Source organism: Mya arenaria, chromosome 12 (genome assembly GCF_026914265.1).
Source record: "Mya arenaria isolate MELC-2E11 chromosome 12, ASM2691426v1".
NCBI lineage: Eukaryota > Metazoa > Mollusca > Bivalvia > Myida > Myidae > Mya > Mya arenaria.
The window spans coordinates 56,230,921-56,249,580 of NC_069133.1; the positions used below are offsets into that span (position 1 = coordinate 56,230,921).

Consider the following 18,660-nt stretch of genomic DNA (forward strand, 5'->3'; position numbering starts at 1 on the left):
TATATAACCTGTGGATTTAATTTATGTGGACGCTGATCTTTAATTTGCGTATTGCAATATGAAAATATCAAAAAATCAATATATAATTACTAGTTTTTACCGATATATCTATGGTCTGCTCGGAACGGTAGAGTATACGGTAAATCCATTGATAATGAGTTAGCTCCCCTGAAACATCTTCACTTTGTTTACAAATGGCGGCACACATACTCATTCTAGCAAGAGCAATTATGTGCAGTTTAAATAATTGTTTTCCTATATCATGTTATAAAGACAAAATGTGCATACACAAACATGACAGTTGAATAATTTTTGTGAACATATAAGGCTCAAATTGAATCGTGTATGTTTAAGATGGAACCAAATGTCAAAAATCGTCAGGCAGTACTGCGAGATTTAGGAAACCATTTGCAGGTAAAAGCGGAGAAAATGAGGCTGTTGGCACGTGCTGAAGACGGGCTTGGAGATGGTGACTACAATCCTTATTCAACCCACGAGTTGGATGCAGATGCAGTAGTACAATCTACATATAGGTAAGTGTAAATTCTTGAACAGACTTGCCTTTAAACCTGTGAAGGGAGACAACTCAAAATAGTAAAATAAAATTTAGCCCTAATTACACTACTGGATAAGGACCAAATCTGAACAGTACACAAACCCTGAACAATTGTAAAAACATGTAAATGCTTACCATTATAGATTATTATAAGTTAGATGATTACCTTATGCACCAGTCCATTGTTATCACGCCCCCCCCCCCCCCCCCCCCCCCCCCAGGTCCGGGGGTATACCAGGGATAGCCAGGGAAATGGCACATGTGTTTACTTTCCAGGTGGCCCCACATTGCTGGGTGACTGCGGTGGTTTTGTCTTCACGCAAAATTTAGTGGGAAAATTGGCCTTATATACGGTCCCTTGGGTGCGGGGGCATTTGGCGGGGGTTTTACAAGCAGGGCGGAGACTTTGCCCGGGGTTGTCTGGACTGAAAGTCAAAGTCCCTGTTATTCCCCAGACCTTGGGGGGCCGTGGTTACAAATGACTGATGCATTAGTCCTCTTTAAATGGCCTTCAACAAGTCTTTTGACATTTTTTTGTTTACTATTGCAGACTTGGGACTTTATCCAAGCAATAAGTAGCGTACACAGATAATCTACGTGGCCACAATCTTGAAATTACCTTCATTATGAGTTCATATTTCCTTCGAATATTTATTGCCTACTATTTAACACATTTATTAATCTCATTGCGCTAAAAAACATATTCTGATACCATAAAACACTACATAAAAACTACCTGCACAAAAGTTGGGATGAATCTTATGGAAGCAGGCATGGTAAATGCATTTTCTCTCACTTCAGTAAAACAAAATGTAGTAAAAAAGATTTTTTTTTCGCTTAAACTGTTTGGTACATTACCATATAGTGAAATAATACGCCTGTAGATAGATGATATTTTGTGGTTGTCATAGCTATGTCCTTAAATTTTAAAAATATGTGAAAAGTCAAATCGTTCTTTCAATAGTTTGGAGGAGAGTGCAGAATTAATTCTTGGAGTCAGTGTGAAAACCTTTTTGTGCCATTTGAAACAAGAAATGTTAAATTTGGATTTTGATTATAGCCACAAGCTTGATTTCCTTGGTGCCAAAGAAGATGATTATTTAACAAGGGAGGTAATTGCCTGCTGGCTATAAAAAGGTAGTTCCATATTGAGTACTTTTTTATCCTTGCCAGTGGTTCTACTTTTCTGATGTTGGAGGAAAAACTGTCTGGACTGAATTAATATAAACAATTTTTCGGATGCCTGTGTCTTCAGTCTTAATTTCAAATTGTGAAAAGTATAGTAATTCTATGTTGCAATCATACTGAAGTTTATGCATAAATTCTGCGCCGATCACAGGGCCAGTCCATCATAGGATTCAGGAATTCTTTATAAATCTGGTCGTTGATAAGTGTACAACAGGTGAGATTGTACACTTTTATAAGGTTACTAAGGCCTATTGAACATAAATGTTTGGTCAAATGTGGCTGAGGCCTGGTCGACTGTACTTGCACAGGATTGATTTTTGGAAGTGTACAATGTACACATTTCATGTATGTAGAGTCATTGGATTCTACGTGCCCATGTTTATATGGATTAGATTTAATGTTAGTGAGACTTTTTGTATATACCTGAGAAACATAGCCAAAAGCGAACTCCCAAACACATTTGTAACTCACCCAATATGTTAAATATACCCCTAGAAGAAATATTTTAAAACTTTGAACAGGCCTCGTGAATCCTATAATTGTTTGTTTAAGAATTTTAAATACTTAAAACATTAGATGGGGCTTGTTAAAACATAAGATGGGGCTTGTTACTGCAGCCACCCAAACAACAACTTCACTACTGTTAATCCTTCTACAATATTTTCTTATTTCCATGCACATTAAAATGTGTACACTAGTACTTAAGAGTAAATTATTAAGACATTCATGGTATGTTTTTCATTCTAACCAGAAAACAAACAAAACCAGATATAGCAGTGCTGCATGATGACCCATCACCCCTTCTGTCATCTGTCAGGCAGACCCATGATAGCCATCTGTCATCTGCCAGACAAAAGAGGCGAGTAAAGAAGACGAAGCAAGTCACAGTGGACATCAAGCATTACAGGCCAGGCTATACATGGAACAGAGGTGGAAGAATGAAGGAAATACGTATAAGGTATATTTTCAACTCGCAACCACACTTATTCTCAAATAGCCTAATACGAGGTATGTTCGGAAAGTTCCCGGATTGAACGCATTCCTTTTGAAAGGCTCATTGTATTATAATGAAATTAAGTACGGATTTACTACATCTTTTATTCCATTTCACTCTAAAATTTCGATTCCATACATATAACAGTAAAAAAGTTACAATAAATTTAAAACATGTACCAACGATATGGCGGAGCAACCCGACGTTAAAATTTATATCATCAACGTCAATTCAGTTTACTCCTTCTCGAAATAGCGGCCATGTGCTTGCACGCAACGTTCATGTCTCCTGACCCATGATGTGTAAACAGTTTGAACCCATTGTTTATCAAATTAAGACATAATTGTCTGCACGTGACAACGTAGGCTCTCGAGATCGTCGAATCGGATTCCGCGTAGCTGGGCTTTGACGGCCAGGAAAAGCGCAAAATCAAGTGGCGCAAGGTCTGGGCTATAGGGGGCGTGCTCCAACCTGCCGATCCTGAGAACATCCAGCTCCAACTCTGTGTACCGGGCCCTGTGCGCTGGGGCATTGTCCTGAAACCATGTTTCATCCGTTGTGATTATTCTTTGAAGAAATCTGTCCCCTTCACGTCGATAGGACCTCAAAAAGTTCAATGATTTATTCACCCTATCCTTCATCTGATTGTCATCCAACAGCCTTGGTATCCAACGTGCGCACACCTTTGTCATCTTAAACTCTTCAGTAATTAACTTATACGCTGTTGCTACCCCAATGTCACATTCCTCGGCTACTTCCCGTGTAGACACTCGTCGGTCCCTATCAAGCATGTACTTTACCATTTCACGCTTTTTCGCCACAAGTGCCGGCCTCCCACATCTCTCGTCGTCGGATGTTGACTCGCGCCCCTCCTGAAAGCGTCTGTGCCACTCAAAAACAGCTGTGCGACTCAAAGTTTGGTCTCCAAACGATTTCTTCAACTTCGACGGTGAAACATCTAAACTCTGGAGAAACTGTATCACGACACGCTGTTTTTCAATAATTTGGCGTTGAATGTTTGCTTTGAGCACCTGTTTTGGAGTATGTTTTGCGAGGCGGTGTCTGTTCAAATGACGTCATGCGTATTTTAGTAATGACGTCATGTTAAGGTTCGACGTCAATATGACGTTTCCCGCGTTTTTTAACGTTACAAAATGCGTTTAATGTGAACATTATAGGAAAATATATGGCTTGCTCCACAACAGCAAATATTATGTTGCTATGGATACAATATTTTAAGAATGTATTGACTTAGGCGAATGTCCGCTTATTATCAAAATGAATATATATGTGTCTCAACTTGGCCGAAGTTTCAAAGCTCTACGTTGAAAAATAACAAAGTTATTAGTACAGTCCGGGAACTCTCCGAACATACCTCGTATAAACAAATGTACAATAATTTATGAATCATCATAATATAAGAATTTCAGATGAATATCTAGTTAGTGTCACGATAATCTGATATTTATCTTTAAAGAAAGTGTTAGCATGTTTATAAATTGGCATTTTAAGTTATTATCTTGTTAGTCTCACAAATCAAATTGACAGTTTTCAAAGTGAAATGAGCTTTCCTTTAACTGACCAATGATGGTCTAAGTTTCAAATTATATAGCATACCCATAACTAGTACTCCGAAATATTAAACTGAAAAAGTGATTATATAATTTGTGCAGTGATAATTCGGCCTCCTTGAAAATGTCCAAAATGTTTGTCAATTGTCAGTTATATGGTATCAAAGAACAGGTTTAAACTTCATCATATTGTTTCTGAGCTTTTTAATCTCATTTCAGTGATATTTATTCCTCAAATTAATTTATAGACCACCAGTTTAACCCCAATATTTAAAACACAGATGACAGTAATCTTATTGCATATTAATGCTCTCATTGGTCTTCGCTTCTTACATGTTGATTTTGTAAGCGTTGATTTTTTTTATTGTAAGCGTTGATTTTTTAATTAAATTTGCATTTAAAGTGTTATAGACTAATTATACAAATTATATAAATGGAACAAACCATTGTGAAGCCTTTGGCTGGACAGATCCAACATAACATCAGACGTTAGTGTAAAGAAAGCCATACAGTGACTGGGCGGATATGACAGCGGAACCTGGACACCGGCGCTGTATTCGTTATTGGGACGAAATCTTAGATGAGTTTTTGAGTCTGTTTGCTGGTGCTATAGGCATATGTGCTTATGGATGAGCAATATGAGGGTGTGTCATCAACATATTCCCAACATATTCCCAATGAACATGACGTTATTGAACATATTGGCTGGCATCTTAGCTAAGGTTGTTTAGGTAACTACAATTAATTGGAAGGAGGGGTTGGGATTTTTTTCAAAATATATTTTTTATATATCCTTGCATGCTAATATGGTGTAGAACTGTAAATTAGATTGCAGTTTTCAATAGTTAAATCTGTTTATTGTTTTGCAGACATTTGGCCAGGAAGTATGTCAGGTTGTGGAAAAGGAAAGTGTTTGGACGTGTGACACCATCTCAAGCTAGGTAAATAACACATTTTATAGAAATGTTAGATTATGGCAAACTACACTGAGCTTGCTCAGCTGTTTTGAAGCGGACAATGATGATTCATGGTACACATCTCCAAATGATGGTAAATCATTAAGGTTCAGTCTCTATGTTTGTCATACAGCTATCCACATGCATGTTTCAAATCTATCTTGCATGTAAAGTACTGTTATTTTAAGGCAAAATGTCTGTATTTCTGACAGGTGCATAAACCTCTTGTTCTGACAATAATTCAATACTCGATTTGTATAGAAAAGTAACATTGTTGTACCATTTTGTCATGGTCAACGTTCAACAACTAAGGTGTTGTACCAGTGAAAAACATTGTAATTAATCTCCATGCTAGTTACTTAATGGCTAAGCTCTGCCTTCCTGTTCATTTATGAGAGTAAATGATGAATTAAAGTAGGGATGGCAACGAGTACCCGAGTACTCGATCGAACGTCCGAGTTCTCGGGTACTCCGAAAAAAATGAAAAATCTAATCACAAATTACACGATTTACAGATGATGTAACAGATGCCAAGAGGACAATTAACGGTCCTTCTAATCCCCGCTGTGTACACAAATGACCCTAATAAATTAGTTGAGAGTTGCAAATTGTCAACAAAGGGCCCCTATTTCCAATTAGCACTGATTGGTCAATAAGCGAAGTTTTGATAGCGGAGCTTTCACCCACACAATTCTATTGTTTACCAATTAGAGACCTTTCACCAAACAATGGATGCTAACGAGCGACCGTTATGAGCATTGATTTCTTAATGGGCGTATTTTAAATGTTTTTGCAATGATTATAAATCACAATTGATTGGTTGATATCTTAAATCAAGAATTATGAATATTAATGAGGTAAACAATAATAATACAGTACGAAGTATTTCGTTCTTTATTTTTATGTATGCTATTTATTTTCGTTCTTCAAGACGCCCGAATAAAATCCGGGTTTAACTTTCCAGCTATATTGTAGCTAATTTGCAGTGCATACTTACATGTGAAATCATTTAAATGAAAATTGAAAAAGACAAAAAAAGCATGAAACAGCATATGTTTTTCTTTTATTTAATTTTCTGTTAAAGTAAATAATGAAAGTTTAATTTAAAGATGAAAATGAGCAATAATACGACCAACGCACAATATATGTCATGAATATCAAAAAAAAAATCTTTTTTTTTCCGAGTAATCGAGTACCCGAGTACATGATCAAAAGATTGTCCGAGTTTTAAAATTTAAATTAAAAGCATGAAATAAATGAGAAATTAAGTTTCAGTGTAAGTATTCAATATATTTAACAGTGGGAGCACCAAAAGTATAATTACACAGAATCAAATGATTCTCTTTTATGTGTTCTTAGACATCACTACCAGCGCCGGCTGCTACGAGGGACGTTCAGGGTGTGGCACCTGATGTGGTGGGAGTTACGCAGGGAATGGAGACTGGTGGTCCGCGCAGAGTGCCACTTCAGGTAAAAGATTATGTGCTTAGAGGGGAAGGCAGGCTAACAATCTATCCACATCTATGACAAACATATGATTGTTTTAATACATAAGTTATTATTTAAACATTGATTCATGTTTATGTTCATACCAAATCCACATTTAAAAGCTGAGGAACAAATACCACATGAAGTTTGCGTTTATGGAGGCTATTCGTTGCCAAAAGTCCAGACGTGTATGTGTGTATTTTAGGTTTGTAACATATTTACAACCGCCAACTCGTCGGTTGTATGCTTACATTTTACACTGCACATTTTCATTTTTCATTGTACCAATTGGAGTTTTATTCTCGTTGCATCTATTCAACAGACGTCATTCTGTGAAAGTCACATGCCGAGTTTTACATTGCGGTGTGTAGAAGACAGATTTCAGTTCGTAGTTCTACAAAGTACATTGTATGGTGGTGACTTTTCATTCGCAGTTGAACTTGTTTACGAGATGAATTTAATTTTATTTATAGATAGCTCCGCCTGTACCATGTCTCAACTCCGCCTTAACCATGTCTTAACTCCTCCTTACGTCTTTCGGAAATTTCCGCTATCACTCGGCTCTATTTAAACCAATTATGGATACTTTGAACCATGGACATTGCGAACCTTATTATGGACATTACGAATCATCTATATTATGACATTATGGACTATGATTTGGAAACAGGATGGATTATAGATTATTTCATGTCGAATAAAATATTATATGATATAACAACATGTTTTTGTCTGTATAATAGTAATTAATACGCACATATGACATGAAATGAGATGTATGCAAAATGATACTTGACTCAAACACAACAAAATGTAAGTCATTAGCATTAAATTATACTTCAAGAATGAAAAGTCCCATTGTCTTATTTTTCTTTTAAAGTTGCACTCTCACAGATTGACCGTGTTGACAACTATTTTTTTGTTTTGTTTTGGAATTAGCCAATTTTTGCGTAAATGTCTGAATACCAGTGGTATAAGACTGCTGACAAAAGATCAGATACAGTTTTTCAGTTGTACGTTCGCAAATTGATGTTTTATGGCTAAAAGTGATACTACAGTAATGTTTTAAGAAAAATGAAAAATGTCGGGAGTTTTCCAAACAATTTAGATCTGTTTTATTGTAAGTAATCTTATTATTTGTATAGAAAGCATTGCTGCCAAAATCAGCCAAGTCTGGGACAAAAAAAGGTTGTCAAAACTGTCAATCTGTGAGAGTGCAGCTTTAAATTACTATAAACACTATTTTAAATTCTACCATTAGAGGACACTTTCTTGCCTTTTTGCAATGTTTAAGATTGCAAGTAATATAAGATAATTTAAAATTTATGAAGAAAAAAATCTAAATTTTCATTAAGTTGAAATTATTCACTAAGATGCCCCAGAGGTTTCTTACCTGGTAGCTGGAACTGTATGGATAAAATACACTTAGATTACAACTTCATATAACTCGTACATTATACTGTAACGAATATTATTTTATAGGTAATTAATAAAGTATTTTAATGATGAAGTCAATTTATTGCTAATAAACAATTATTACTTGCTGCTACCTTTTATACCCCACCCACACTCAACAGTCAGAGCTTTTTTTCACATTTAAGTGAAGCGGACCTAGCCCTTTTGGAGGGGAAAAATCGCACGTTTGTTTTTCTAATCTAAGACTCACGATATCTATTTTTTCACGTTCTTTGATATCCCCCACTTGATTGTTATGGTTCACAGTGGCAGATCCCGTAATTCATAACTGGGGGACACAAGTGGGTTGGAGGGCTGTTCTTCCATCCACATGGATATTTTGTTTCAATGATGTATTAAAATTACACGTTTACACCATACATGCTTATTAAGATAGTAAATGTATAACATCAGACAAAACTAGGTGGATATCATTATGATGTCCATCAAAACTTTCGTGGGTTTGCTGGAGCAGGTTTTGAAAAGGGACTTGCGTTAGAGGGGCATTACTTAGGGGCACAACTTTTTGGACATGATCCCTCGAGTGGGCATGACATTAATATGTTTAAAATGTGGGAAGTGGGGTTTAGGAGTACTCTCCCTAGAATATTTTTAGTCTGAATTGGTGCATTATGGCGTAATTAAGTATTTTTTTTCTGAGAAATATTGACCAAAAAATTAACCTTTAAGTTTACTTGCGGGCCAACTGGGGGTATGGGACACAGGCCCTACAGCTCCCCCCCCACTGAATGACCCGTCCATGGTCCACTTGTAAATAAAATAAATGGACAATTTTTGCTTGTTTGGGTATATAAGTAAAAAAACAACTGACAGTGGCAGTATAAATCTGGGTCCGTGAGCCCAGCTCAGATACACCCAACTGCAATTTACTAAATAATATGGTGAATTATAACCCATTTAGGACTATTGATCGTCAAAATAAAATAAAAGATGAAGTTAATTTTAGTTTTTATTGTGAAATAAAGAGAGAGTACTCGGACTTACAACCGGAAATTTACAGGCGGTAGGCGAAGATGTTATCTCCCTTGCTTGATTCAACGGAAATAAACGAAAGAAAATCTGATTCTTTAGCTCCGCCCATTCACCTTCGTTTCTTCCGGTGACATTTACCATATAAGGTATAGGCGAAATCGTCTATCCTTGTAATTCTGAACTTGTCAATTGACTTTTGTAAACCTAGACTTGTTGGACTGCAAATGTTCATTTTACGAATGCGAGTGTCGACTGTAGGATTGCAGTTTTACATATGCATGATTCGGCTTTCTAAATTACATCATCATATTGTTAAAGGCAAGTATACGATCTATGTTTTAGTGAGTTTATACAGGGTCGATCTGACAAATATACATTTTGACTACTATAATGACAAATGACAAATCAATACGACAAAAATGACGAATAGAAACAACAAATAGCACGTCTACATTGACAAATGTAAGAGATATTTAGAACGATTAAGAAGCACATTGTGGGAATTACACGTCTGGACTTTTGGCAATGAATAGCCTCCATATGCGTTAGCATTATCATTTTGGAGGGACATCTCACACACTGATTTGTGAAGAACACTGTTGTGTGGAAAATGAAATGGCTGAAGTAAATTTAAAGGGAAGGTGCTGTGTTTTATCAAGCTTTATTAATTGGTTTATGATAGGAATATATAGCACAGTTAAATGTTGTATACAAGTACAAACAGGGACTTTTTAAATGTTTGAAAATCAGACTTCAGTTCTGATATTGTTAAAAAATCTGGACATCATTATGTGAACACTGGTCTTCAGGTTTGTTCAGTGCCAGAAGGTTTACCGAGCCTGGAAGATGTTCATTGTGCAGAGAAGGATCAGGAATGCCAAAACATCAGTTGCTGAACACCATGGTGAGTACACAGACACAGGCATAGATTTCCTGTCAATGTGAAATGTCATGTTTGGAACTTATTGCTGCACTCTCATAGAACTTTTTTTATTTTTTGACTTGGAAAGAGCAAATTTTTGCTTTAATATCTGCAAACCAACGATAAAAGATTGCTGAAATATATCAGATCGCAGATTTAATGTTTTATGGCTTAAATGGTTTACTAACAGTTTAAGAAAAATGCATAAAACATAAATTTTTGAACATCCATTTTTAAACTTAAATATAAACAACTACAATCTATTTTTTGTCAGCAGTCTTATGTAACTTGTTTCCAAACATTTTTGCAAAAATTGGCTTGATGAAAAAAATATATTCATTGAGTTCCTCGTTCCCTTTAATTTTAACGTTTGGATTTCCATTACTTGCATGATCCTCCGCTTACGCTTAAGCAACAAATTGACTGAAGTCTGGAAAAAAGACAAAAAATATTAAAAAAATGTCAAAATGTTCAATCTGTGAGAGTGTTACTTTAAAAAGCATGAACTTTTTTTGTTTAAAAATACACCGCAAAGAAAGTGTTAACCTTTGTATCATTGTTGTTTGTTTAACCTTTTACTCATGTTCAGGATGCATCGGTGTAGCAATAAAACAATGGGAACAACAAGAACATTGTAGCTTAACATTTAACCAAGCACCCGCCTAGACAAACATTAAACAAGAGTCACAACGCTATAAGAAAACTCATATTACATACCAAAAGTTTTGCCTTTTGATTAATTGAAGAAAGAGACAAGCATAATTGATACCCCTTACAGCTCCTAGACATCTTCTTACAACAATGCTGTTTTTTAAGCCTTTGGTGTTGGTAAAACAAAAATTTATATATATATTTCAGCAAGTAAGAAGTTGCTGCAGAAGGCGTTCAGTGGCTGGCAAGAGTATGTGGAATCTAGACGGGACAAATCCCAGGCAAACCGAGCTGCTCTCTCATTGCAAAACACAAATGTTCTCAGGTAAACCAACTTTGTCCGTGGAGCTTCCCTTTCCGTTCTTTTGTCACTATACTCGAGGAATACTGACTGAAAGATCAATTATGCCTGTTTCTATATTCAGTAATAATGACCTTAGTGATTGGTCGGATTTTATCATCTCATGAAACTAAGAGTAAAATAAATGTTGAATGATGTTAAACCTTTAAAAATGATTATTATGAATGCAAGATTTGAATTATTAAGATCAGATTAACCAATGAGGATACTCTTAATTTCAGACAAGTGTATCTTTCATTAGCAGGTGTAATTCCAATTCTACCACAAAGTTGATTTTTCATGTTATTTACTTCTTTGGAAAATGATAACAATGGAGAGATCTAAATCTTGAGATGTGATAAATGCATTAAAAACACAAAGCAATTCTATCATCTCATTTTCAGTGCTTTTTCTAAAAGAATATTTAATTCCTGCTTAAAGTTTCAATATCTTTTAGGGTTAAAGAGTAAGAGAAAAAATTAAAAGTGTGTATAATTATAAATATGCTGGAGTCTCAGATAATGTTTGAAAAAACCCTGAGGTTCACAAGATGCTTTATTAGACAAAAATGTATGAGATATACAAAAAGAATACCTAACTGGCCCCCTTACTAACTACGGTATATGATAATGAGGAGGATAAGTGGGGGTAGCATAGCCCTTTGCATAAAAAAATGGGCAGTGGCTCAATTTGAGGTGTTTACACTGGTGTAAAAACTGGAGAAATACTGTACATTTTGAAATGCAATTTACACGAAGAAAATTAAGCTTCTGTTTCTAAAGTAATTGTGATGCAAAAAAAACAAGACAAAACATAAAAAAGTTGTCAAAACGTTCAATCTGTGAGAGTGCAGCTTTAATTGGAAAATTGCCGTTTAAATCCATCTGTACTATTGTCTTATAATCTCCCTTTATTCAAATAAATATAATTTACCTTCCAGTTCAAAAATGTTTTATGAATGTTATAGTGTAAATGTAAGGATATTAAATTTATTTGTGTGGTATAACTAGACAAATTAATGCTTGGTTAAAAAAATGAAAATGATTAGAATAAAAAGCAATATATAGTATATTTGGCTAAGAGAAGTCACTTGATATTTATAAGTGACTTTTCTTTCAGTTTTGTGGAATGAGTGATATGGAAATAAATGAATGTTTTTAATGTCAAAAAGGGTAAGAGAAGTGATTTGGATGTACATGGATTTCACTAAGTTTGCATTACTTAAAGTGTCTGTGACTTTGATGTCATATTTGCTGAAATGTGAGGATGTCTATCAAATTATTATGTTTCAGACGTTGTTGGGCTAGGTGGGTGGAGAGATATGATGTTGCCCTTCACAGACAGCACATGGGCACTGTGGCCTTGCAGTTCTGGGCTTATCGGATACAGGCACAAGTACATGCAAACTATATTACATTCATGGTCAAGAAAAACATTCTCAATCATGTTTCTGTAATTTGACTTCAACAGAAAATCTGAATATGTTCTATGTTATTTTATTGTTGAAACTTATTCAGAGAAACATGCTGGTACAGAGGAAATCATGTAGAGTTACCATAGCAACATGTATGTGATATTCTTATATATATTCTGGTATTTAGGCAAGAAATGATCACAATGAACAAGAAAATGTGATCACACATGGAATATGTTATCTTAAAGTAGTCCATGTATAGCTTAATAATTGTAGATGTCCTTCAATATTTCCAGTACTGGCTAGTCTGGCAGGCTAAGCTGAATGAGCGTCGTGCTGGAGTGATGAAGTATTATCGAGCTGTGAGACATCACAACACCACCGTGGTATCACGATGTTTCCGTGCATTGGTACAACATTGGAATCATAGGGCACAGAAAAAACAGAAGAAATGTAAGAAAATGAGGAGTTTGATAGAATCAACTTCATTGCTACAAATAGTAAGAGGATCTGTCTAAAGGTCATACATTTGATCAATAACCAGAGGTAGCATGGTAACCGTGTAACATGGTTAGATGGACCATGTATGTGCTAGAAGTATTATCAAATGTTTAAAGCATTTAGAATATTGTGTTGTACTGTTTGAGGCTTTAAATGTATGAAATAGTGTTCAAGAACAAAAGTCACATAAAGTAAAACTATACTAATGAATTATAAGTATTGGTAATCTTATGATAATTTGATGATTCATATCATTTCCGACAAAAATTAGCATTTGAAAATGAAGTTAAGTATTTTATGATATTTCAATATTACCTGTGTTGCACAGTGTATGCTGAGAGATTGTACCTACAAGGACTGGTGGAGAAGTCATTCAGGGTCTGGTTGTCTGCTCTTGAGTACCGCCAGATGGTGCATGAACGACAGGACAGGATAACCAGTCTTGCGGCCACCTTCCAGAAACGGCGAGCCTTCAGTCACTGGCGACATTGTATCCTTGTTTGTTTGTTTTTCTGACCTGTTCATGGCAGCAGCTTTGCCATATTTCTAATGTGAATTCATAAACGTTTTTCCTTGTAGAGCTTAAATTCACAATTTCAATCTTTCAGAAAATTATTTTGAGTTTAAAAATTATTTAGCAAAATCCTGATATATTTTTTTATGGAAAAAAATGATGCAATTTTTATGAAACATGACTTCTCACACTGTCTTTTCACTTTCACAATTTATCTCTACAACAGTCTTGTTTATTTCTTGTGACATAGTCATATCCTATCACTCTTATAGCATGGACAATCATGTTTTGCTACATAGAGCAATCATACATGTTGCATAATGAATATACTGCAGTAGTTCTTATTACATACAAGCAAAGTATTTGGCGATGGTTCTTCATACATCGTGCTGTATCCCTTAACAGTGCCCTAGATATTATTCTGCAGAGAGAAACATATGATGCAATGGCTGTAGCAGAAAACCATCACAGACTAAAGCTACTGGTATGTATGACAAAATATTGCAGCAATGTGTAAGTTATTTCTTTAATGTTTACTGCTACCATGTGTGTTTTAAGTGTTTTGTACAGGGGAGTGTATTGCACATGAAAGTGTATTTAATATGAAAGTGTATTGTACATGAATTGAAAGTATTGCACATGAAACTGTATTGTACATGAAAGTGTATTGTACATGAACGTGTATTGTACATGAACGTGTATTGTACATGAACGTGTATTGTACATGAACGTGTATTGTATAGATTATCGCCCCTTGTCCCAAGCATGGACTAGTGCCTGTTGAGAGTTACACAAGCACTTAGTATATTTCAGAAATTGATTAATTACTTTGTCTTAGGGATATATAATGTGTATTTCAGAGGCTGGGGTTTTCTGCATTCAGGCTGTGTGTGTCTTAGGGATATATATAATGTGTATTTCAGAGGCTGGGGTTTTCTGCATGCCGGCTGTGTGTGTCTTAGGGATATATAATGTGTATTTCAGAGGCTTGGGTTTTCTGCATTCAGGCTGTGTGTGTCTTAGGGATAAATAATGTGTATTTCAGAGGCTGGGGTTTTCTGCATGCCGGCTGTGTGTGTCTTAGGGATAAATAATGTGTATTTCAGAGGCTGGGGTTTTCTGCATTCAGGCTGTGTGTGTCTTAGGGATATATAATGTGTATTTTAGAGGCTGGGGTTTTCTGCATGCCGGCTGTGTGTGTCTTAGGGATATATAATGTGTATTTCAGAGGCTGGGGTTTTCTGCATTCAGGCTGTGTGTGTCTTAGTATTATAAACTGTGTATTTCAGAGGCTGGGGTTTTCTGCATGCCGGCTGTGTGTGTCTTAGGGATATATAATGTGTATTTCAGAGGCTTGGGTTTTCTGCATGCCGGCTGTGTGTGTCTTAGGGATATATAATGTGTATTTCACAGGCTGGGGTTTTCTGCATGCCGGCTGTGTGTGTCTTAGGGATAAATAATGTGTATTTCAGAGGCTGGGGTTTTCTGCATTCAGGCTGTGTGTGTCTTAGGGATATATAATGTGTATTTCATAGACTGGGGTTTTCTGCATGCCGGCTGTGTGTGTCTTAGGGATATATAATGTGTATTTGAGAGGCTGGGGTTTTCTGCATGCCGGCTGTGTGTCTTAGGGATATATAATGTGTATTTCAGAGGCTGGGGTTTTCTGCATTCAGGCTGTGTGTGTCTTAGTATTATATAATGTGTATTTCAGAGGCTGGGGTTTTCTGCATGCCGGCTGTGTGTGTCTTAGGGATATATAATGTGTATTTCTGAGGCTGGGGTTTTCTGCATGCCGGCTGTGTGTGTCTTAGGGATATATAATGTGTATTTCATAGACTGGGGTTTTCTGCATGCCGGCTGTGTGTGTCTTAGGGATATATAATGTGTATTTCAGAGGCTGGGGTTTTCTGCATGCCGGCTGTGTGTGTCTTAGGGATATATAATGTGTATTTCAGAGGCTGGGGTTTTCTGCATTCAGGCTGTGTGTGTGTCTTAGGGATATATAATGTGTATTTCACAGACTGGGATTTTCTGCATTCAGGCTGTGTGTGTCTTAGGGATATATAATGTGTATTTCAGAGGCTGGGGTTTTCTGCATTCAGGCTGTGTGTGTCTTAGTATTATATAATGTGTATTTCAGAGGCTGGGGTTTTCTGCATTCAGGCTGTGTGTGTCTTAGGGATATATAATGTGTATTTCAGAGGCTGGGGTTTTCTGCATGCCGGCTGTGTGTGTCTTAGGGATATATAATGTGTATTTCTGAGGCTTGGGTTTTCTGCATGCCGGCTGTGTGTGTCTTAGGGATATATAATGTGTATTTCATAGACTGGGGTTTTCTGCATGCCGGCTGTGTGTGTCTTAGGGATATATAATGTGTATTTCAGAGGCTGGGGTTTTCTGCATTCAGGCTGTGTGTGTGTCTTAGGGATATATAATGTGTATTTCACAGACTGGGATTTTCTGCATTCAGGCTGTGTGTGTCTTAGGGATATATAATGTGTATTTCAGAGGCTGGGGTTTTCTGCATTCAGGCTGTGTGTGTCTTAGTATTATATAATGTGTATTTCAGAGGCTGGGGTTTTCTGCATTCAGGCTGTGTGTGTGTCTTAGTATTATATAATGTGTATTTCAGAGGCTGGGGTTTTCTGCATTCAGGCTGTGTGTGTCTTAGGGATATATAATGTGTATTTCAGAGGCTGGGGTTTTCTGCATTCAGGCTGTGTGTGTCTTAGTATTATATAATGTGTATTTCAGAGGCTGGGGTTTTCTGCATTCAGGCTGTGTGTGTGTCTTAGGGATATATAATGTGTATTTCAGAGGCTTGGGTTTTCTGCATTCAGGCTGTGTGTGTCTTAGTATTATATAATGTGTATTTCAGAGGCTGGGGGTTTCTGCATTCAGGCTGTGTGTGTGTCTTAGTATTATATAATGTGTATTTCAGAGGCTGGGGGTTTCTGCATTCAGGCTGTGTGTGTCTTAGTATTATAGAATGTGTATTTCAGAGGCTTGGGTTTTCTGCATTCAGGCTGTGTGTGTCTTAGTATTATATAATGTGTATTTCAGAGACTGGGGTTTTCTGCATGCCGGCTGTGTGTGTCTTAGGGATATATAATGTGTATTTCACAGGCTTGGGTTTTCTGCATGCCGGCTGTGTGTGTCTTAGGGATATATAATGTGTATTTCAGAGGCTGGGGTTTTCTGCATTCAGGCTGTGTGTGTCTTAGGGATATATAATGTGTATTTCACAGGCTGGGGTTTTCTGCATTCTAGCTGTGTGTGTGTCTTAGTATTATATAATGTGTATTTCAGAGGCTGGGGTTTTCTGCATTCAGGCTGTGTGTGTCTTAGTATTATATAATGTGTATTTCAGAGGCCGGGGTTTTCTGCATTCAGGCTGTGTGTGTCTTAGGGATATATAATGTGTATTTCAGAGGCTTGGGTTTTCTGCATTCAGGCTGTGTGTGTCTTAGGGATATATAATGTGTATTTCAGAGGCTGGGGTTTCTGCATGCCGGCTTTGTGTGTCTTAGGGATATATAATGTGTATTTCACAGGCTGGGGTTTTCTGCATTCAGGCTGTGTGTGTCTTAGGGATATATAATGTGTATTTCAGAGGCTGGGGTTTTCTGCATTCAGGCTGTGTGTGTCTTAGTATTATATAATTTGTATTTCAGAGGCTGGGATTTTCTGCATTCAGGCTGTGTGTGTCTTAGTATTATATAATTTGTATTTCATAGACTTGGGTTTTCTGCATGCAGGCTGTGTGTGTCTTAGTATTATATAATGTGTATTTCAGAGGCTGGGGTTTTCTGCATTCAGGCTGTGTGTGTCTTAGTATTATATAATGTGTATTTCAGAGGCTGGGGTTTTCTGCATTCTAGCTGTGTGTGTGTCTTAGTATTATATAATGTGTATTTCATAGACTGGGGTTTTCTGCATTCAGGCTGTGTGTGTCTTAGTATTATATAATGTGTATTTCAGAGGCTAGGGTTTTCTGCATTCTAGCTGTGTGTGTCTTAGTATTATATAATGTGTATTTCATAGACTGAGGTTTTCTGCATTCAGGCTGTGTGTGTCTTAGTATTATATAATGTGTATTTCAGAGGCTGGGGTTTTCTGCATTCTAGCTGTGTGTGTCTTAGTATTATATAATGTGTATTTCATAGACTGGGGTTTTCTGCATTCTAGCTGTGTGTGTCTTAGTATTATATAATGTGTATTTCACAGGCTGGGGTTTTCTGCATTCTAGCTGTGTGTGTCTTAGTATTATATAATTGTGTATTTCATAAACTGGGGTTTTCTGCATTCTAGCTGTGTGTGTCTAAGGGATATATAATGTGTATTTTACAGGCTGGGGTTTTCTGCATTCAGGCTGTGTGTGTCTTAGGGATATATAATGTGTATTTCAGAGGCTGGGGTTTTCTGCATTCAGGCTGTGTGTGTCTTAGTATTATATAATGTGTATTTCAGAGGCTGGGGTTTTCTGCATTCAGGCTGTGTGTGTCTTAGTATTATATAATGTGTATTTCAGAGGCTTGGGTTTTCTGCATTCAGGCTGTGTGTGTCTTAGGGATATATAATGTGTATTTCAGAGGCTGGGGTTTTCTGCATTCAGGCTGTGTGTGTCTTAGTATTATATAATGTGTATTTCAGAGGCTGGGGTTTTCTGCATTCTAGCTGTGTGTGTGTCTTAGTATTATTTAATGTGTATTTCATATACTGGGGTTTTCTGCATTCAGGCTGTGTGTGTCTTAGTATTATATACTGTGTATTTCAGAGGCTGGGGTTTTCTGCATTCTAGCTGTGTGTGTCTTAGGGATATATAATGTGTATTTCAGAGGCTGGGGTTTTCTGCATTCAGGCTGTGTGTGTCTTAGGGATATATAATGTGTATTTCAGAGGCTGGGGTTTTCTGCATTCAGGCTGTGTGTGTCTTAGTATTATATAATGTGTATTTCACAGGCTGGGGTTTTCTGCATTCAGGCTGTGTGTGTCGTAGGGATATATAATGTGTATTTCACAGGCTGGGGTTTTCTGCATGCCGGCTGTGTGTGTCTTAGGGATATATAATGTGTATTTCAGACGCTTGGGTTTTCTGCATTCAGGCTGTGTGT

The 18,660-nt window shown here is 36.7% G+C and overlaps 1 protein-coding gene across 1 annotated transcript in view; it reads left to right on the forward strand.

The window, feature by feature from the left end:
• Positions 1-204: 204 nt before the first annotated feature.
• The window catches only part of LOC128212537 (protein SFI1 homolog), a 45,905-nt gene continuing 27,449 nt past the window's right edge, over positions 205-18,660 (forward strand). Inside the window, exons 1-10 of the mRNA XM_052918023.1 lie at positions 205-533; positions 2,496-2,702; positions 5,179-5,250; positions 6,625-6,735; positions 10,011-10,105; positions 10,982-11,099; positions 12,407-12,509; positions 12,825-12,981; positions 13,358-13,519; positions 13,957-14,027. Of these exons, the coding sequence (XP_052773983.1) occupies positions 346-533; positions 2,496-2,702; positions 5,179-5,250; positions 6,625-6,735; positions 10,011-10,105; positions 10,982-11,099; positions 12,407-12,509; positions 12,825-12,981; positions 13,358-13,519; positions 13,957-14,027 (1,284 nt within the window). The 5' untranslated portion in view covers positions 205-345. The remainder of the gene's footprint in view (positions 534-2,495; positions 2,703-5,178; positions 5,251-6,624; positions 6,736-10,010; positions 10,106-10,981; positions 11,100-12,406; positions 12,510-12,824; positions 12,982-13,357; positions 13,520-13,956; positions 14,028-18,660) is intronic.